Here is a 22,799-nt window from a genome sequence, read left to right as displayed (position 1 = left end):
CCATAATTCACCAAATGGCTACCGAAATGACCGTAATCGAGTTAGCTTTCCACAGAATCAAACCCCACTAAATTTGGAGTTACAGAGAGAGATTAATTACCGTTTTAGTGAGATTAATTACCAGTTTGGTGAATTATTGATCCAAATTGAGTTATGTGCGTAGCTTTGAACTTGAGGCTCAGAAGCAGATTTTGTGCAAAATTTTGGTGGGGGGCAAAATCCAACAAATTATAAAATAGGGGGGGTAAAATTCCGCATTTTAAAATAGGGGGGTAAAATTCCGCATTTTTCAAAATAGGGGGGTAAAACTGCATTTAAAATTCCGCATTTTTGAAGCAAAGTCAATATATTATTACTTTTCACAATTTTTGCTACTAATAATAATAATACTGTATTTTGCTTAAAAAAAAAATAATAATAATGTATAATAATAGTAAGGGTAAATAGAGTTTTATCCCCTGCAAAATCGGCAAGTTTTGCTTTACCCCCCTACAAAAGAATTTTTTTGGATTACACCCCTGCAATATCAAGATTCTATGCTTCATCCCCCTGGCTGCACAACTTGGCATGAAATCTTTATTTTTGGTGATGTGGCAAGCATAAGTGGCTTTTTATTATAATTTCTATTTATTTAATTATTGTTATGTTGCCAAATAAATAACTATCTCTTCTTCTTCATACATTTTCTTCTCAAACAACAATTTATTCCAAAACAAAAATTCACTTTTTCAACTGCTGCATCAATCTATTTAATTTAAAACAAACAAATCTGAAAAATCACAGATCTTCGAAATCTAAACCCAAAAAATCGATAGCCATGAACCAACAAATCCTAGAAGGGAAATCGAAACCGAAACTGAAACAGAACCCTCCATTGATTATGCAAAACTCAGCCTCTTGTGCCTCGTGTTTTAATGAAGGATTTGGAGACCAATTTAATTTTTGGGTACATGAATTTCTGAGTTTGTGTGGTGAGGATATATTTTGGATTGGAAAGAAAATGGATTTATGGTTAGTGGGGTTAGTGGTGTACGGTGGGAGGAAGAATGAATTAGGATGAGAATTTTTTTTCTTTTCTGGGTTATCAAAAGTAAGATTAGGGTATGATGATTTTTGAGAATATGAAGGAATTATGTTGTTGTTCTTGTTTGGATTGAAGAAGATGAAGGAATTATGAGTTTGAAGAAGATGATGAGGAATGATAAATATTTGTTTGGATTTGAGAAGATAAGTTTGATAAAGGATGATGAATGATAAATATTTTTTTTATAAGGATGATGATGAAGGGTAGTTTGAAGAAGATGATGATGAAGGATGAATATGAAAGAATTTTGTTTTTTTAAAAAAAAAATTCAAAAATAATTAAAGGCCAGGTAAGCATGCCATTTAATCACTTTAGTCTAGTCACATGCCACATATGCTTGCCACATCAGCAAAAATGAAGATTCCAAATCCAAGTGGCACTAAGGGGGCAAATTGAGAGAATCTTCATATTGCAGGGGGGTAATCCCAAAAATTTTTTTTACAGGGGGGTAAGACAAAACTCTCATATTTTGCAGGGGGGTAAAACCCTATTTACCCTAATAGTAATTACCTATCTGTGCCAAAAAAAAATTAATTCCTATCAATTTTTTTTTATAATTACTATATAGTTTCAAAATTTTCACATTTTTAGGTGTCATGATTTTATTAGAGACAGATTCATCTAGTTCGATACCTATATAGTTTTATTATAGAGACCGATTCATTCTACCAGTTTAATCCGGTTTGCCGTGCGGTTCGACCAGTGACTCAGTGGTTCGACCAATGAACCAGTGAACCAGTATCCTCTCTGGTTCGATGTCCGATCCGGTTTTTAAAACACTGATTCTAAGCGATTAATTTTTAGTTACATGGAAACTTACCTATTTACCCTTAAACTTCTTCTTCTTCACATCACTCAGATTCAAAGTCATATGGATCTGTCTTTCCCCTTTGAAAGCTTGAGGTCATCAAACAAGTATTTAGAAATGGAAAAATGGTGTGTCGGGTATAATTATTTCTCTTCTTCTTATGTTACCCTTCACTGATTTTCTACTGGTTTCTTTGTTGTGGTGCGGCTGCTACAGTACTTTATTCTAGGTTGATGAAGAAAAGCAAGCAGTTGGGCTCAACTTTGACCCGGTAGTGGCCCATTTTGCTCTTAGGTTTTTTATTTTATTTTTACACTGGTGTGCAAAGAAATGGTTTGGTTTTTTTATTAAAAAATCATAACTATAATACAATATGCATTTTAATAAAAAAACATATAAATAATTAAATTTAATATTACAAAAATTAAATTAAACATGATTTTAAATACACATGTGTAAGTTTGTGTAAAAAAAAATGCACATGTGTAAGTTCATTTTGTTAAATATGCATTCAAAATCAATTTTAGTTCAAACTATCCAAACAACATAAAAAGTTGAGAATCACTTTAAATTTCTGTATCCAAACATAAATCAATTATGTTCAACTCACTTTTAACCAAACTCAATTCTCTCAAACTCAATTCTGTCAAACTCAATTATCTTCGCCGTCAAACCAAACATACACAACAAGTATATGGGCTAATTGTTTTTGCCACACCCAGCCCAATTAAATTGTGTATATATATCTTTTTTTTTGTCTTATTTATTTATTTATTTATATGTTATTATATTTTTATTATTGTGGAGCTGTGACTATTAGTTTCTTTTGAAAAAATATTAAAGCCACAAACAAAACAAGTGTTGGTAAAACATGGCCCAGACTGCATTTAAAATGATTATTTATTTATTTTATTATGAAGACCCAAACTATTTTTTTATTGATTTGTTATTCATTTATTTTAAATACATTTAAAACTCATTTTGGTAATTACATATTCAAAAGCAATTTTAATTTAAACTATCCAAACAACATGAATTTGTGAGAATCACTTTTAGTAAATGTATCCAAACATAAATCATGTTTGGTTTAACTCACTTTTAATCAAACTCAATTTTGTCAAACTCAATTCTCTCAAACTCAATTCTTGTCACCGCCAAACCAAACACACACGAAGATTTTCGTGAGAGAGAGAGAGAGAGAGAGAGAGAACGCGTGTGAAGAATGACAAGGAATTTGCAAAATTTTCTTATTTTGGGTGGAATTGTAAATTCTCTGGAATTGGTCTTTTAAAATTACCCCTTAAAATTCTGTCAATTTAAAAATTCTCTCCTTTTTTTTATCCAAACGGTGGATTTTGACCCAAATCAATTTAATTACTCTGGGAAATTACTTTCCCACCCTAAATTGATTTATCCAAACGCACTGTTAAAGACATTTTAGGTTTCATAATGGTTCTTTAAAGAAAAAAAGGTTCGGATTGGTCCCTTAAAGACATCTCCGTTAGCCAAAAAGGTCCTTTCCGTTAAACTTAACCCCAAATGTATAAGGTGGACTAACACTGTAAATGGTCCACCATAGACCTCATTAACATTTTTAATTATAACCATTTGATCTTTTTCTTTAAATCTAGACCTTTAGATCTTGCAAATCTATGACATCTAATAATGAACCACCCACACTAGATTTGTTTTACTTTTCTTCATCTTCTTCCCCTTCTCCTTCATCTTCATCACTACCGTATTCATAGAAACCTAGAATTTTTTCTTCAAATTCATGAAAATCACCATCTTAAAAATCCAGAAAAAATCAATAAAATCGGAACTTAGAAATTTTCTTTCATTCATAATTATTCAAAAAACTTAGAAATTAAAACCTAAAATATTAAAACCCAAAAATTTGATTGAAACTATCATGCTTAGGAACCAACTACGGCTCTGCAGAACTCCTATTGCACGCCACTCATTTTTCAGAGAGAAGCCAATTCTTAGGAAGCAATTTAATGACTTCAGGAGGAAGAACAACATACCTATACTCATAAGTATCATCGAAATACTTCCCAGGGCATTGGATCTGACCCATCGTTCAAAACTATGGTTTGTGAATAGCTTGATTTTAATTTGATTTGTCAGAAATTGAGAAAGTGTTGGAAACACCGGGAACAAATAGCAAAAAACCCATAAATTGTTCATGTGAAGTTGAATAGTTATGGGTTTAAAATTTCCAGAAATTTTCTTCATTATCAGATTTTATTGGTTTTAATTTTCTGGGTATTGTTTGAGAAACGAAAATTTCTAGGTTTCAGATTTTTTTATTTTCTGAGATTTTTGTATGAGGATAATGATGAAGTGAAGAACAAAGGAAGGGGAGAAGATGAAGGAAGGAAAAAAATTGGATGTTGGTGGTACACCATTAGTAACAGTGGACTTGTCCAAAATTAACAGTTTTTTTTTAATTGACGGAAATGACCATTTTGATTAACGGAGATGTCTTTAAAGGACCTAGACAGAACTTTTTTTCTTTAAGGGACCAATATGAAACCAAAAATATCTTTAAGGGACCAAAATACTAATTAAGCCTATACTTATTTATGGTTCACGTTAAATAGTACACTATTTAACATTTTCCTATTGAAAACTATTGAAAAATATAAGTGTAATTTTTTTTTGACTAAATATAAGAGTAATTGACAAATAGTACAATTGACAAATTTTATCCTTAAAACATTAAATGAACAGTTGATTAGAAACGTTAAATCTGATGAAATTAAATATCTATAAAAAAAACGGAGGTAGTAAATTAGTAATGAACATATATTTGGTTCATCCTCATCTTCATCATGTCCATTGTTTTGTTCATCCTAAATTATAACAACGCTCAAATATAAAAATGACAAGGTGAGTTCTCTAACAAAATTCTTTCCATATGTATGTAGGAGCAAAAAATCGAATCCCCTAACAACCTACTTAACGGGCCATAAGAGATATTTTATAAGTTGTGAGAAATTTCAATTTTTTTGACAATAGAAATCTCAATTAAATACCACAAAATTTATTTATATTTTTTAAAAGTCAATATCACAAGATTTTTTTAATCAAAGTTTTTTTAAAAAATTTAAAATCTTAATTCAATACACCCTCCTAAATTTTATTTTCAAATAGAACATTTTTTTAATCAATCTGGTGTACCGTGTACTATTTTAAAAAGATTCTGCATGCTAACATGCAGCCTTTTAAGTATTTGTCAAAGAAGTTTAAAATTTGAAGTTTTATGTTATCATTTTTAACACTTGGTTAGCATATGCCTTTTACCACTTGATTATGGGTTGGTGGAATTCATAAATTTTAACCAATTAAAAAAGAATGGTTAATGTGTTCTTGTGGGATAGTGGAAGTAATAATAATAATAATAAAGGGATTATTTGGTTGTCATGCGAGAGGCTTACATGTCCCAAGGCTAATAGTGGTATGAGGTTCCTTAATTTTCCAGGTTTTAATTAGGCTATGGTGGCGAAACTAGGCTGTAATATTGTTCAAAATCCTAATACTTTGGTTGCAAAGCTAATTAAGGCAAGGTGGCGTATCAAAAGTGGTGATAACATCAGAGTTATGCAGGATCCATGAGACTACTATGCACATCATGACACATTCGCAACATTTCAAGGAACTTTGGAATGTGTAGTTTGGGTTCAAAACCTGGGACCATGAGCTACTTGCTTTACTTTCTTGCTATCTTGTATTTGGCATTAGAGCAACCAATAGTTTTTAAACAATCTACTGTGGTTTACCATGCTAAGAAGAAGACCCGAAAAACTGTAGAAATGAAGGCAAACAAGCTGATGTAACTCAATGCTCACAATATCTATCAGTTGATGTAACACACACAGACACAGATCACCTTAAAATAGTTAAAAAATTCAGGAGTAAAAGATCAAACTAAAAGAAAACTCACCAAACTTTCCTAGAAAAATCCATATTTATTTACAACTTTACACAGCGTACATAGAATGATCATCTCGACAATCTTATAACGCGGCATGATTTTATAAAATGTACTGACAATAAGAGAACTAACTCAGATGCTATGCTAGTTCTGAAAAGCAGATACATGATTTCCCAAATTGAATTGATACCGATACTAGTTCCAAAAATCAATTTATTGTCAGCTGTGAGGACTGAGGATGCTATGACTACCTGTTTGCAGACTGCAAATTATTGAGGTAAATTCAATTATGCCATACACAGTCTGCACGTGCATTACAGTTGTGAACTAGAGATGTAGAAGGAGATGTAACACCCCACTCATACCAAACCTGTTTTAGATTCCACAAAATATTGAAATGCATGAAATAGAGAATAGATGCAAGGGTGAACAGAAATATGATGGAAAACAACAAATGATCAAAAACCAACCTTTGTAGAATCACAACAGCGCCAGAAATGTACTTCTAGGGTAGAGCCACGATGCACACAAATAGGTTCCCTTAATGGAAAATACATTTCATCCCTGCAGAAAAGAACAACAAAGTATAGGAGGGTTAAAAACCGTGTTCATCCTCGCAAGTCACAAATCGTAATACAAGGTGAACATATAAAAAAAGTTTTGATCTTATGTTCTTGCGGTAGTAGATTTTGTTTCAAAATGTTGAGTTTACGAAGCAGGCCAGTAGAGGAGTGTGGACAGTTCTACGATAATATCATATGGTCTATAAAAACTGATGTCATGCTGAGAGCTGTGTGGCACTCTCTTACTGCATTTTAGAAAATATCTTATCCTCTGATCAACCACTTCTATTTTAAATTTTTAATACTATAATTATGAGTATTTTCTTATTCCAAAATAATAAACTAAATAACTGGGGGACACAAAGGTAATATACCAAGAGAACACGTCTGGCGTAGCTTTAGAGGGTTCAGTTCCAAGATGCACATCCTTGTAAAGAGTTGCATCAAAGTATCCAGCAAATCCTATAATCAAATCGCACGAGTGGATAGTATTAGTATAGAAATAATAAATATGGATCAAGGTATAAAAGAGCTGCACAAACAGATGACATCCAGAGCACAGTATAGAATTACTATGCAAGTCTGTAAAAAACACAATGGTATGTACCATCCATAAACAACATAGCAATTAGATTAAATTTCATTCCACGAAAATTCCAGCACTTAGACTAAATTTCATCACTTAAAATTCCAACACTAGATTCTACATTTGAAAGTCGTAAACTAATCAACAAAAATGAAAAACTCATGATTTACTTTCAAGGGAGGTTCCCGGGTTTGAAATCATAAACTTGTCATCAGAACTAAATCACTTTGGATTTTGGGTGGATGGGTTTTCGGATTCAACCCAAACTACGAGAAAAATCAAACAACACGCTTTGGGTTGAGTTGGGTTGTCGGGTCGACCTACACCCATGAACATCCCTCACTAGTGTTGCCAATATGGACCAGTTCCCCATTCCACCCAATAAGAGTAGATTTATGGATAAATCAGTTGCATGACGACTTATTGAGTCAATAAGAGTAGATTAACCCTGCATACCATGTACCATTGTTGACTCAGGGACATCAGGCATCACAAATTGCAATTTCCTATACCGCCGGTTGCTTTCTTTGATAGAGCGTTTTGGATGAGTAAAGGTAAACAGCTAAACAAAGCAAATATAACCAAACAAAATCAGTAAAAAATACATAAACTGGTTATTTTAAGAAAACTAGTAAGCAAAGTATAAATCTCAAATAACATAAAGATTAGATCAGCGGATAGATTGAAGTTAAAGCAAGATCAATAAAACGAATGAGAAGCTACTAACAGGTTGACATGGTGCAAGGCGAGCAACATTGTGCATCTTTGTTACAAAAGCAGTTTCAAAGGTTAAAATCTGTTCTTTTGCCTTAACCTAAAATATAACCCCAAGCAATTAAATTAAATGAAGCATATTATTTATATGCAAAAAATAACTTTGACAGGAGAATACAGGAAATATACTGCACTATATAACTTCGAAGATTTCACTGGCTGGAGGAAACTTGTATACCTGAAAAAGGCAATAAATCCATCAATGTTACATGAATATTGATTATCCAAACTTCATTAACCATTTAATGGCAGTTTAGTATAATACAAAATAGTCCAAGGGTTATCTTGAATATTATTCAAAATGGTTCATCCAGTACCTCTAAATTGGGTTATTTACAAAATGAGTGACAACAATAAAAGCGCATCATGGTTGAATCATAAGGACCTAACATACCTTGGTGTAGAATGAAGAAACACGAAAGAAAACAAATTAAGAAATCCTTTTAACACAGACAAATCAATAACATGGAGTGAAAGGAATTTACATACGAAGATGGTATTGAAATTCCATCTTTTTTTAGAATCCTCTGGGTTCCGTCAAGGATTTCAGAAGCCAGCTCGTTGTCACCAAAACAACCTAGTAATTCACCAACCTAAATTCAAGACAACTGCAATCAAACACTATTTATTTAAAGAATAAAATTTAAGCAAGTGATCGTGACTGTACAAACATACCAATATGTCAGCTTTCTCCGGGGCATTCCAGTGTCCCGCATCAGTTTGGATTACGGTAACAATATCATTCCAACCCATTGATTCACGCTGTTTCTGTTCCAACAGAACGAATGTTATGCCTATGATTATACCAAAGATTCTCCTAAATACAATGAGGACTGAAAAAGGACAGAAAATTGATTTATATACGTAATGAAGTAACATTAAAGACGAAAGGGACTCAAGAAAATGCAAGAACATGACGAACAAAGTAAGGTTCATAATTGTGCATTTCCCCAGAGATTGACCTCTGATTTTTCTCCTAATATTTTCTCTCATTTTTCTCGGGACAATTTCGTAAACATGCAACATCCTTCATTATTGTATCATATAACATCAGGAATCAATCACCTTAAGCATAACAAGTATGAGCAATATTTAAAACTAACATAAAGGGAAGCGAGTGCATTTAGATTCCTGTCCATAGCGTAAACTTTCAGCTTCCTCCCAGTTTCATTAGCAGCCTACATATGAAGGTGATATATAAAAGTCACTCCAAAGACTTGTGATGATATTATTATTACCTAAATCCATATTTGCCACATTCTAAGACAATAAATATTAAACACCTGTAGTGATGTCCGCACAAGAGCCCCACGACCTGCACCAACAACAACCAATACCTAACAAAAAGAAAAACAAAACATTAGGTATGTTACACAACATCCAGAGCGGATCACAAAATATGTGTAAAACACAAAAATCAATGAACAAATCTTACTGTGGTAATCACAGATGCCTCTTCATCTGGAACCCTATCCAACAAAGCTTGACAAATTGCTCTTTTGTACTAGAATAAGAAAAGCTACTGATTAGATACAAGTTCATTTTGAACTAAGGGGAACCAAATGAATTTTAAGCAGGAGATTCAAAGTTCAAATCCTAGGAACTAACATAATCAACGACTTGCTAACATTTTAGTTTAAAACAAACAAGTTCACGCCAACAAAACCAAAGCTGTTATATGTCGCATCCTTCAGAACAAGAAACAAAAAAAGCAACAATTATCATGATAGGTACTAATGTCACGCATTTTTATTTTTTACCAAGTAAGAACATGTTTCTATCATTCATGAGTTTATCACAAATCTAACACACAAAACACTCATAAATTTAAAAAACCTTTTGCAATTACCACTATGAAATACAATGCATGTAGATCACAACTCAATACATCTGTGCGGTAAAAGAAATCAGACAAAAGCAACTCAAAAATATGACAGCAGATTAATCAACGATCAAGCCATAACCATTTCATAAATCAGATTTACTGTGTTGTCCAGGGGATGGCAATAGTGAACAAATATACATTATTTGCACAAAGTTGAGAGTGTCTTGCATATGTTGGCAAATTGGCATACCTCCATGTATTTCTTCTCATCTTTCTCTTGCTCGCTATAGACCATAGACTGCGAAATTTCCTTAAAAGGCTGACGATGAATTATAAAATTTCAAATTAATAAATTAAAAGGTGTTTATGACATGTAGCAAGGCAATATAGTGCAATCACAAAAAAGAAGCATAAAGAATACAGGAGCAAAGAATTTTTTTAATTGTGATCTTAGAATATCAAAAGACTGCAATACATCTTTTTTTTTGGTCAAGTAGCATAATGGCTAGAAATTCACCCCTTGAGGTGAACAAGTGGGAAATCCCGGGTTCGAACTTCAGCCCCTGCATATATAATGCCATGTCCCTATCAACTGAGCTATGCTCACGAAGACAACGACTGCAACATATTTTATTCTAGCATAACCAACAGGAAAATAAACTACACATTCTCATTTTATGTATGGATTACTAAACTGAATGACTGAATCCACTTAGCACATGGACAGGAGCATAATATACGTGCTGCTGGATAAGAATAAAATAATATGCGATAAGTTTAAATCAAATCTCAACCATTGAGAATCTTACTCTCGGTAAGTAAGAAATTTTCGCAACATCAATATCAAAACTGTTATATTCCAAAGTTAATCCTTAGGAATTAGCTTCTCTCATTTGTTTTCAAATTCAAAATGAAAATTAACACTGCGAACATATTTGAAACTAATTCTTAAACTTGAAAAGTTAATGCCTAAACAACCTACAATAAGTGGCCGACTTGTTGCTATGTTTCTTCCACAAAATCATAAAATAATTTCACCAATTATGAATAAATGGAAACATATTTTCCTCTCTGGAAATCTACCAAAAAAAAAGGCATTGCTCAGTGGCACAAATGATACATACCTGTAAGATTGGATGTAAAACATCCCTGAAAGCAACCTGGCACAGAACACTGAAAGCGTCAAGAAAAAGATACTAGTACCCAATGCGGTGATTTTCTATTTGATACACGGAAAGATAAACACCTGTGAACGTTCTTGCTCAGAGAGAGGGTCCATTTGTTGGTATATAGATCTAACTTGATCAATATAAGGTAGTAGACGATGTATCCGTGAATCTAACATGTAAAAAAGTAGCTCATTACAACAATGTGTCAAAAAATGGCTCATTAAAACAATATGTAAAAAACATTACCTATCATGTTATTAATTTTAAATTGTAGTTACAAAAGTAGAGTGATATGACAAAATAGTTTATTTTTATTCTTTATCAATATATAACTAATTTGCAGTAAGAGTGCATTGCATGCATATCTTTTAAATTCATAAAATAAATCATAACAAAGCATATTTTGGCATTACTAAGTTGGAGAGACTGACAATGATTTTAACGGTGAATTGTCTTCTAAAATCATTGGTAACCCTTTTACATGATTTTGGCATCAACACTTTTAAAGAAAAATCAATAAAACATACCTTCAGCAGAATTAGTTTCTAAATGAGATTCTTCATCTTTGCTGCAATTAAGTTGATTTTCGGATATAATGATCTGGATACATGTTTCAGAAAATTTTGTACACTTAATGCCGTTTGGTTCAAACAATGAGGAGAAAGGAGGAAACTTTTAAAGGAGGAGAGGGGAAGATAGGGGAGAGTTTTAATGAGATAGACGAAAATTGATTGAGCCATTCAGGAGAGACGATGAATTCTTTATTTAAGGCAATAGTACTAATTAAAATGTAATTAATTTTGGAATTTGGTTGAAGTAGTTAGAGAACAGAGTGTCGATTTTAATGATAAAATGGTATTATTTGCCGAAACACTCATATTTTATAGTTAGTGAAATAGTTAAGTGGAGTCGAAGTCAAAAGATAAGAGTATATTAGTGGAAAAATATAACAAATGTTTTATTGATAATCTAAAATGGCAGTTATTTTGAGACACTTTTTATGAAGAGATAGAACTTATTGGTATAACATCACCAATACATAATGTGTGTTTAGGCAACTATGCATTAGGCTATAAATTTTATAGTTTTGAGAAAAATTAAAAATTGACACATTATGTAATGTTGAGAAAGATTAATATTGGGCCATGAATTTATATTTTTGAGAAAGATTAAAAAGATAAAGCGTAAAAAACATATTTTAGGCGAGAATGAAGCAGTTGTATAGTCCCACAAACTTTTACATGATCAACCTCAATAAAAACATTTACAAGAGATATGTGATTCAAGGAATTAGGATGTTACCTGGGTATAATGATTCAAGAAGTAAGTAATTAACTTTTGTATACCCTCTGAGAGATGCTTCGGATTATCCCCATCTCTAGTAAGAAATGACTGGTGAAAATTCAAATAAAACAATTGTTTACTAGAGAACAATATGTAGCCCCATACATGTTAGATGAATCCTTAAATAAATCACTAGAGGTCCTTACATCTGTGTGTATTATAAAGGCAGCAACAGGCTCCCCATACCAATGATTTAGTGAGTTGTCTGAAGGCATGGTATTCCTATAATAATAAGGTTCACGAGTTAGTTGAGCATCACAGGTCAAAAGGAACAAACTGAAAGATCAGGGTAAAATTTCTGAAGTACTCACAAATTATCAAGTGTAACCAACAATTTACTATTGTGATCAGATAGCAGTCGAAACGAATTCCATATTTTCCAATAATCATCCTGAAAATCAGGATTAGAGAAATGGTCAAGGACAAAAGAATATGATTATATATGTTATCATCATAATAATGTTGAGTTACAACCATTTGTTTGTGACCTGACAAATTACTTCACTAATCATTAAAATAACAAGTTAACGAACCAATGTCCACCTCAGTTTGCATTTTTACTCACCTGAGTTTGAAGGGTTTTAGAGTCATCATCTGGCTTTCCCAATGGAATCCTAAGCCACAGCTTTATGATGAAGTTACAGATACAAAAAGAAGTATAAGAACGGTGAAATGGCATTTATATAGGATAAACAAGTATTATGAAGTTCAAGTATTATGATAGTGGCACCTGCATCTCCTTTAGGTGTTCCCACTAGTACAGAAAACACTTTTTACATCTGGCCAAAACCCCATTTTACATCTGGCCCCGGTCAGAGGTAGACGTACAAGAAGTAGTAAGTTTACGCTTTTTACATCTGACATTCGCCAGATGTAAAAGTGTCCCCTTTTACCTCTGTTCTCGTGTTTCAGCTGACCAATTTTTTTTTTTTTTATAATTAAATTAGACCTTTTACATCTGACCAAGTCACCAGATGTGAAATAGTAACTTTATTTAATTTTTTTTTCTTCAAAATCCTGCGTTTTTTTTTTTATATTTTTAAATCCTATTTTGTAATTAAAAAAAACCAAAATAGCATTACAATTCAACCAAAATACAATTACATTCAACCAAGTCATTACAATTCAACATTCAACCAAAATACAATTACATTCAACCAAGTCATTACAATTCAAATAAAATACAAAGTCTTACAATTCAAGCAAAATACCAACAATCCAAAATGTTATAACATTCAAGCAAAATACAAGTCATTACAATTCAAAACATCCTAATTAATGTGAATCCATTGTAACTAGCTAGCTCCTAAACCTCATCATCGGAAACATCATAATCTACCTCGGGATTGTACAGGTCAAGAAAACAAGTAGCCCAGCTGTTTCGCAATTCATACATCTCCTCCTCGGTTAATGACGTGGGATCATCGAACACCTACAATACATATACATGATCAAGAATGAAGCATATGAGAAGTGAGAAGGCTAGGATTAAAATGATGCCATTATAATTCCAAATACAAAACACAGCTAGGAAACTACAACAGCTAATGCAGCTAGGAAACAGGGAAGGAAGTGTTCCAAGAAGACAATTGTGAGAAATGTCAAGAATTTCTAATTGTGGAAGGAGGTCCTACACAGCTAGGAAACTACACAGCTAATGCAGAATGCAGAAGTACTAATCAGGCAAATAGGCAAATACTTATATATGCAGAATGGGTCGTAGACACTAACGTTCGGCCCGACTAATGCAGAATGCAGGAAACTGCAGAAAACATTGTAATGAGGTGATGAAAGAATGAATAGCAAGTGAAGTAAATCAAAACTAAAGGATTAAATAAGAGCTTACTCAAAAAGATGTGGTGCTATAGGGCTGGTTCTCTACTTTGAAAGAAAACAAGCAAAATGTATGACTAATGTATAGATCGGATTTGTATAAAAAATAGACCAATAATTTTTAATTGATTTGAACTGTCATGATAGGTCCATAAATTGTTAAATATTAATAAATAAACTTGCTGTAGTTAATAAACCGGACATTCAATCTAACAGTTTAGATTTGCAACATGTATGTAATCATGATGATGGAATATATGATGCATTGGCAACAAACTTACCGAGCTTACATAGTGATCCATCGTTAATTGCTTCCGCTTCTTCAGAGATGGACTCTCTGCCTGTCTTGGCAAGGGGCGCTTTGATGGGGTCGAACTCTGAAAGGTTTGTAGAACTTCAACTTAAAAACAGTATATTTCAATATGATTCAAGAAATTCATTAGGTAAAAAAAGGGATTCAAAAGAACCTTAGTGGCAAGTTTCTTTTCTTTACGAGCTTGTCTCTCCCTTTCATCATATTCTTGATTTTCCTTCTCTACCAGCCGAATGAGGGTGTCACATCTCCTTGTTAGTTCCTGAGTTGTGCGTGACTTTACAAACCAATCAAAACGAAACAAGGGTGACATTCGAAATGCCGCCTTCAATTCATCCCAATTCCCATATCCAAGTTTGTGAGTCATGCATATCTGAAAATTTTGTGCCACAATAAAATAATATTAAGAATTTTCTGTTAAAAACCAGACAACATAATGAATTGGGGATAAATGAATTCAATAAGAATAGACTAAAAATGAAAATTAAATAAAATCCACACCATGAATCGATCACATTCTTCATTGTATAATTTCCCTTTGTTTTGTCCATATTGTATCTTCAACTCTAGCCAAGGATTCTTGTAGCGGTCCAACTTCTTCCCAATAGCTTTCATGATCTCATCTTTCCGAGCTATTCTTGACTCACCTCTTTCAATGTTTTTTATAATTCTGTCATAATCTACATCAATCAAGCAAAATACATAAATCAGAAGACCCATATTTTTTAAGATATGTGAATTTCAAGTTTTGGTTGGTAAATCAACACACATAAAAAAGGAAATATGTAGATGCATTGTAGCTGTCTCAATAAACACTACACAGTCCATCTCAACATATCAGAGTTGTTGGCCAATCAATCAAGCAAACTAAAGCTACTAGGATTGGGCAAGGATTTTGGATAATTTGCATAGTCTTCACATTTCATAACCACAATAGTACACCAAGAAGCGAGTAAACTGACTTTATCACACACAAAAACTTCCTTCAAAATACATATCTATACTCATCTGGATTCTACAAATTAGTTTTACTACTGCAAAATATTCACATTTTCATGTTCATGGCAACTTACCATTCAACTCCTTGTATCGCTCTCTGAAAACTTCTGCATATCTTTCTACTTCTTCTTCTGTCTTTCCTTCCATCTCAGAAGCAATACTTTTTATCTTATGAATTTCTAGTTTTTTATTTCCACAAAGAACACATGGACATCGAAAATGTTCATTACTTTTAGGAGGAAGATTTTTTTCATCATTATTTTCGGGAGATGGAAGATTGATTTCAGCAAATCGAATAAATTCAATCACTCCCCGTTCAAACTCGGCACTTAATCTACTAGCTTTCATCCAACTACGATCCATACGTATGTTGTGAAATTAAGTTAAAACATGGTAACACCAACTAAAGTATTGGTTTCGTACCCGATGGGAAACCAATCACTTAAATGAATCAATTGCAGATGAAAAAAAACATAAATCAATTGCAGTAGAAACAATTCTAAGAGCTAAAACCAAGTAACAAACCACAAACCATGTAAAATCACGAAAGAAATCACAAAGAAATCAAGTAACAAACCAAGTAATAAACCACGAAAAAATCAGAACAAAGGGAGATTTTGCAACCAACAAACTGAGACAACAGAGAACAGAAAACACAAATTAGACCTTCTTCTATGCGTGAAAACAAATTCCTCACCACACACTTCCACCATAATCATACCCATCTCCCATCAAAACCACATAACCACGTAACAATTAAAAAGGAAAATATTTAAAAAGGATTAAAAAAGAAAGAAGAGTACCTGAATCGATGTGAGAGAGAAAAACAAGCTTCGATTCGTGAGAGTAGAGGCCGGAGAAAGAAAGAGAAGCTTTGATTTGGAGTTAGGGTTCGTGAGAGGGGACGGCGCTGGTGGTGAGTTGAGAGAGAGGACGACGCTGGTTCTTGCGAAGGTGAGGACGGCTCTGGGTTGCTGCGTTTTGGGATGCGAATTGAAGGTGAGGACGGCGCTGGGTTCGTGTACGTGAAGGTGAGAGGGGTTTTGGTTCTTCGTACGTGAAGGTGATAGGTGGGTGTTGCTGGGTTTATTTCTTTTGATAATTGGGAGAGAGATATATCAGATACATTATATTACCTTGTTCCAAAAAAATTTTTTTTTTTTTATTTAATCTGACTTTTTACATCTGTGGTTAAATATGGTCAGATACATACATATTTTAGATAATTTTCACCATAATTACAAGATTGCCACCGCGTTTAGTTATGCTTCTGGTACATTGAAGTCAGATGTAAAAAGTCTTGTCTATTTATTTTTTACATCTGTGGATATTAAAGCCAGATGAAAAGGCTACTCCATATAGCCTTTTACATCTGACATATGCTCGTCTGATGTGTAATATGTCATATTTGTACTAGTGTCCTGTAGAAACTGGTTGGCGCATCTAGCATAATTTGTCCAGGTATCTCCTTTTGGAGTCGGAAGAATGCAAGCCTTGAGCACATTAAAAAAAATTAGAAAAATCAATTTGGTAACAAACAAGAAGCAACTTTACATAATATCGTGTAATCCAATTTGGTAACAAACATGAAGCGATTTTACATATACACCACAAGTCTTTGATTGAACCAAACTCTAATACCAACTTGAGAATAAAGTTTTTGGTGCTGAATAGCTTAAAAGATATATTTCAGCTTAATATTATTTATAATCAAAACTGTATAAGGAGAATTCCTTAACTAAGGCGATAAATCTATCAATAGACTAAACCAATCATATATCAATCCTAATAAAATCAGAATTATATACTATGAAAATACCTAATATTTACAAAGAACGGCATATCTTAATAATACAAAATTAAATAGTGCATATCTCAAGTCTCAACAAAACCAAACATAATCTTTGAAATTTATCCAATGCAGTCACCGATTTACTTACTTCTAAGTTGAAGATATCATCCTTCATGTATCTCTCGATGCATAATTTGTGTATCACTTCAGCGAAGCAGGTTAGGGTTACCTACACATCCACTCTCAATTTCAATCATAAATGTATTCATTGAAATGATTGATTTATTCCACTAGATCATCCAATCTTATATTGATTTTAATAACTAGCTTATTGTTATTGATCATTCATATTTCTTTGTTATAAATTTCAAATAACTTATAATTGATACTGTACAAGTCCTTTTTATCAGTTTAAGGATACTGCATTGACATTATGCAACATATGCTGAAGAATAATTGCTTAGATATGTTAAGAATAATGGTGATTAGTTAGTAGTTTCTATTAGTTAGTTAGAGTTTATATGAGTTTGTTATAGTTTGTTATTAGGTGGTTAGTTAGTTAGTTAGTTAACCCCTAAATTGCTCTATATAAGAGCCATCATTGTACTATTTTCATCATCTTTTATCAAATATGAATCCTTATGATTTTTACTATCTTGAAGACTTTCTAAAGTTTTCTCCATTTTCTCCAAACCATGGAAATCTTAACATGGTATCATCGCCTCGGTTTCGATCATCGAGAATCCGTCCCGCTTCCGCCATTGTACCGATACCGGAGAATCCCTCCATTGCTTACCACAAAGAAATTTACACTGTACTTTTTGATCCACCTTCATTTCTAATGGTTCACTCCATTTATTGTCACTTGTGGAAGAAATCGAAGATGGAGAAGAAATTCTTGCCACTTCCACCACTTCGAAAATCACCACAAGAATCTTCAATTCATGTTCAAGAACTTTTGAGTGATTCAATTCCAGAGGCAGAGGGGGAGATTTCATCACCATCTACCTCTGTTCTTGTTTCATCTACCAGGTTTGGTAATTTTCATTCGGAAATTGTTCTGATCAAATCGATTGAGTTTGTGAAACCAGAGATCAAAGACTGCACTGTCAAGATCGGGAAAATAACATGTACTCTCGTTGATTCAAGCTGCAGCATCGAATCCGCGTTTTCCGCTTCAGAAGAAAATGAGAAATTGAAGAATCTGGATCTGTTGAATCAAGAGGCGAAGGTAGAAGAAAAATTGCAGAAATTCAAGCCACAAACATCGAATCATAAGTTGTTATCTGAAATTTCTTTTTCTGCAATTGATCGTTTCGTCGACGTCTTCATCGAACAAGATCTGGTTTCGCCAAGATTGGAATCAATTGAACACAGTCTTGCCATCATTGTAGAGGTATTGGAATCTCGCAATTCAATTTTTCCCGTTTCTGCTGCAAATCACTTTGAGCATCTCGATCTCTATGGTATTCTCGACACTGTTTTTGATCCCGGCGGTGTGGTTACGCCTCTCTCTGTAAAGCTACTTTATGGTGCGATGATATTCGTCTCACCGTCAACCTTTGGTTTGCTCATCGTGTTCGTTGTTGAATTTTCCGTTGAATTCATCGTCCTTGTTTTCGATCCCGGCGGGAATCGTCACCGATCACAGTTAAAGTCTCTAACTACTATCCTCACTTCAGAAGAAAAGCACACACAGGTCAGTGATTCAGAATCTCCATCGTCCTTCATTGACTCTGAACTCAAACTGGCTTCTGAACTCAAGTTTGCTTCACAACTCAATCTGGCCTCTGGTATACCTTCTGATACAACTTCAAACTTTTGCATCTATCATCCGTAATTGGATTTTATTGTAGTCTTGAGTTTGAAATTTCATCCATGTTTTGGAATTTTTTTGGGAGCAGCTCTAAGAATTGAAATAGTTGATGATATTTGTTGAAGTTGATTAATCAGTTTTGGTTCTGTTTGGCGCTTGGTTTTTTTTTTTTCAAACTCATACCAAGGATTCTCTTGCTATGAGTTTAAGGGAGGCTATTACAATATAGAAGTTAGTTCTACAACATTGTTCAAGTTTTGTTCTGAAGGTTTATAGAGTTGAAGCGTTATCAGGTTCTGAATGTTTTTGGTCAATCAAATGGTTGTTGAAGGTTTGGCTTTTGTATCACTGTTATTGATACTTTTGGTTGCATACAAGTGGCAGCACCAATTGTAGAGTAAAATTTGTTTGAATTTACTACTTTCCAATGTGGATTTTAGCTTACTGGTGTTGGATTGTTAGATGTGTTTGAGAGGAATTCAATTTGGAGCAGCAGATTTTAGTGATTGGCAATTTAATTTGAAGCCTCAAACTCTCTGTTTCATTGCTTGAGGACATTAGAGATATTATTGGAATGAAGGGCTCTTGGTTAGAGTTTGTTGATTATTTTGTAATGATCTCAAGCTTGTTCTAGAGGCAAATTCATATTATGATGGAATGCCCCTACTACTTCTTTGGTTTATTTTGTTGGCTAAGAATTGTGCACAAGCTGCCATGAATTGCTACTGTTGCAGTTTATTTTGTGAGGTTACTGAGATATGCCAAAACCTTGTTACTGCTATTAAGGTTTAGGAGAATGATGAAGCTTGGATTCTTTTCATGTTTGAGCCCTGGATCGCATGGTTGGATTCCTATTGGACGTGGGTCTCATGTTTGATGCAATAGAATTTTAGTTTGTATTTTCATTGTGATTCAAACTCAAATTGGAAAATTTTCCAATGTTGAGTTTGAGGGAGGATGTTAAGAATAATGGTGATTAGTTAGTAGTTTCTATTAGTTAGTTAGAGTTTATATGAGTTTGTTATAGTTTGTTATTAGGTGGTTAGTTAGTTAGTTAGTTAACCCCTAAATTGCTCTATATAAGAGCCATCATTGTACTATTTTCATCATCTTTTATCAAATATGAATCCTTATGATTTTTACTATCTTGAAGACTTTCTAAAGTTTTCTCCATTTTCTCCAAACCATGGAAATCTTAACAAGATATCTATAGCTCAATTCGCTTATATCTTATTTTTTGTTCCGTTTTAGTCTCATTTAGTACCATGAAATCATCAATTTAGTAATTAAACTATCACATTGACTTCAATTTAGTACATAAACTATGTCAATATATAATAACTTAATAAGTAGTCCCTAGAGTATATAAAATCCATCAATTTAGTCTCTGCTATTAAGATGTGAGGGACTAAGTTGCTGGTTTTTTTATATACTTAAGGGATTGAATCGACGAATTTCATATAGTTTAAGGACTACTTATTATATTTAGATATTTTAGGGACTAATTTGGAGAGAGTGTGACAATATAGGGACTAAATTGATGGTTTATTCAATTTTAATTGAAGAAATGGAAGAAAAACGGGACAAAAAATAGTTATGGACCAAAGTCAAACCACAAAATAAATTAAGGAGCCAAATGTGCAATTTAGCCAAAAATATTTCATGATTGGACTTCTTTACTACATTAATCTTAGTCCGGTTAGTCAAGATATTTATAATAAATGACTGGAATCTCATGTTCAAGATTTTTGAAGGCTTTATGACATGGAAATATTTCAATGATACATCATAATATTTATTGTAACGACCCAAATTTATTATTCACTATTTAAGTGTTTAATTATTTGGTGACGTAGTTTTTAAGTAAGATAGTAACTTTAAGTTATTTATCGAGAGTTTTAGTTAACGCGCGAGTTGGGCCAAGCTATTGGGCTTGAGGCCCAATGGGCCTTGTCTCATGAGGGGGGGGGGGGGGGGGGCGCTATATGAAGCCCGTTGAGAGAGAAAGAGTTCATTTTTCATGTTCTTGTGAAAGAGGAGAGCTAGGGCAAGAGCTTGGAGGAGAGATTCGAGGAGCAATCTTCGTGAGTTCGTCGATCTAAGGTAAGAGAGTAGATTTCATATTCGTGGGTGACTCGAGGAAGGGGAGAATGTCGATTTCTCCTCACCCGAACTTCCTCCACCCCATTTTCGTTTTAGCTTAGAACGGATTTTCTTGATGGAAATCGTTCCTAAGGTTCTTAATATGCTTAACATGCTTTTAACATGATTAATGAACGAAAACTATGGTAAAAACGAGTTGTATGAAAGATTAAACTCAAGAACTTAGTGTTCTTGAGAGTTTTGATGAAAAAGTGTTTAATCTCTACTTTTTCGATGTTTATGATGTAGATCGGTGAAATGAACTGTCCTTTTGTGTTTAGATATGCTTGTTATACTTGAATATGAACTTATTTAGGGTTTATAACATGAAAAATGGGATTTTTGGGTGGATTTATGCTCAAACCCGAAAACAGAGCTCCTGTGGCTGGCATGCTGGCTGGGCCAGCCTTGCAGCGAGGCCTAGCTTTCTCTGGCTGAAGCCAGTAAGCCTCGGGTTCCTGCTAGTTTTTCTGGCTTTCACTGGCTGAAGCCAGTAAGCCCCGGGTTCCTGCTAGCTTTTTCTGGCTTTCTCTGGCTGAAGCCACCATGACAGACTAGAACTTATTTTGTTGATGTTTTAAAGTGCAATTAGGCACTTGTAACATGGATTTAAGGTATCCTAACATGCAATTAGGTGTTTATAACCATGATTAATTGTATTGTGATGATAGTTGTTGATTATATTTGTGGAATATGATTGTGTTGATGATGTTTGTTTAAATGTCAAAAGAAGTATATTAAGGTGTTAATCAACTTAATAAAGAAGGATATCGAATTATGTTATTCGATAAAGATGTATATTAAGGTATAGTGTTATCTTAATAAAGACAGAATGTTGGATAGTGTTCCACATTTATAAATGACGAGCTTAATGCTAATTAAAATGATTGTGAGTGAATTCATGAAAAACATATACATGCATTCATGAATTGTTGTTGTATATTGGCTTGTCCAATAAAGACGGATATCGAACTATATTTGTTCGATAAAGACGAATATTAGAGGTGAGATACTCTAATAAAGACGATGGTACCACATGCATTAGAGGTGTCTAGAGGACATAGCATGAATGTGAAGCATTAGATTGCATTAGGGATTATGTGTGCATTTTATGATAAATGATGTTTGACACATACTTGGTAATTGTTGATTGTTAATCCGTATGTGAGGAGCAGAGTCCGTCATGACTATAAAATGAACAACGCAGGGTCCGTCATGACCATAATCTGAACAATGTATTTGTGGTGTTAGATTACATTAGGAACTTTATGTATATTCCTATTTGTAACTGAGTTATGTGATATTTGTGGATGTTTTGGTATTGTCCGAGACGACGTGAAACTATATGTTTGGTGTATTTTGTGGATGATTGATTATGTGACAAATGAAGTATATGCATGATATATGAATATGCATGAATGATGGTGATGTATATGTATAATGTATGATTATGCATGTTTTTATGAAGAAGTGTTTAAGTACCATTTACTTACACTTGTATATATTTGAGTATGTTGTCTAACTCTCTTTTATGTGTTATGTGCTGGACCGTTGGGGGTCCAGATTGACAGGTTTTTGTGGTATTCGATGTTGAGTCGTCGGTGAAGCTCTGCTCTGATTGTGACACGGGAAAGGGTTGTATTTAGACTATAGGGTCTTTATGACTTTCGATATTTAATTGTAAAACTATACATTTTGATAAATGATTATTTTGTATAAACATTGTTTTTACTAATTAATTACATTAGTATTATTTTGATTGAAGAGTGTAATGCTCGAACCATGACTTTTATAATAACAAACTTTGATTT

At 33.4% G+C, this 22,799-nt stretch overlaps 3 protein-coding genes across 3 annotated transcripts; 1 reads left to right on the top strand and 2 right to left on the bottom strand.

Moving 5' to 3' along the window:
• Positions 1-5,763: 5,763 nt before the first annotated feature.
• On the bottom strand, positions 5,764-12,839 carry LOC123924735 (protein arginine N-methyltransferase 1.5-like). The gene is made up of 20 exons (XM_045977702.1): positions 12,824-12,839; positions 12,659-12,718; positions 12,405-12,484; positions 12,240-12,315; positions 12,052-12,141; positions 11,277-11,349; positions 10,827-10,918; positions 10,705-10,740; positions 9,831-9,899; positions 9,191-9,259; positions 9,039-9,092; positions 8,859-8,933; positions 8,431-8,523; positions 8,245-8,348; positions 7,885-7,933; positions 7,709-7,795; positions 7,438-7,543; positions 6,770-6,857; positions 6,303-6,396; positions 5,764-6,202 (listed from the first exon to the last, which is right to left on the bottom strand). Exons 1-20 carry the CDS (start codon positions 12,827-12,829, stop codon positions 6,116-6,118), a joined length of 1,488 nt encoding a protein of 495 aa, XP_045833658.1. The 5' UTR covers positions 12,830-12,839; the 3' UTR covers positions 5,764-6,115.
• Positions 12,840-14,135: 1,296 nt separating this feature from the next.
• On the bottom strand, positions 14,136-15,601 carry LOC123922942 (ISWI chromatin-remodeling complex ATPase CHR17-like). The gene is made up of 4 exons (XM_045975598.1): positions 15,313-15,601; positions 14,741-14,919; positions 14,394-14,612; positions 14,136-14,303 (listed from the first exon to the last, which is right to left on the bottom strand). The coding sequence occupies exons 1-4, from the start codon at positions 15,599-15,601 to the stop codon at positions 14,136-14,138; spliced, it is 855 nt and encodes a 284-aa protein (XP_045831554.1).
• Positions 15,602-17,615: 2,014 nt separating this feature from the next.
• Positions 17,616-19,882, top strand: LOC123921052. Its single transcript, XM_045973451.1, has 2 exons — positions 17,616-18,062; positions 18,186-19,882. The coding sequence occupies exons 1-2, from the start codon at positions 17,662-17,664 to the stop codon at positions 18,868-18,870; spliced, it is 1,086 nt and encodes a 361-aa protein (XP_045829407.1). The 5' UTR covers positions 17,616-17,661; the 3' UTR covers positions 18,871-19,882.
• Positions 19,883-22,799: the final 2,917 nt, after the last annotated feature.

The sequence above is a fragment of the Trifolium pratense genome, linkage group LG4 (genome assembly GCF_020283565.1).
Source record: "Trifolium pratense cultivar HEN17-A07 linkage group LG4, ARS_RC_1.1, whole genome shotgun sequence".
NCBI lineage: Eukaryota > Viridiplantae > Streptophyta > Magnoliopsida > Fabales > Fabaceae > Trifolium > Trifolium pratense.
This window is presented reverse-complemented; position numbering and strand designations above follow the sequence as displayed.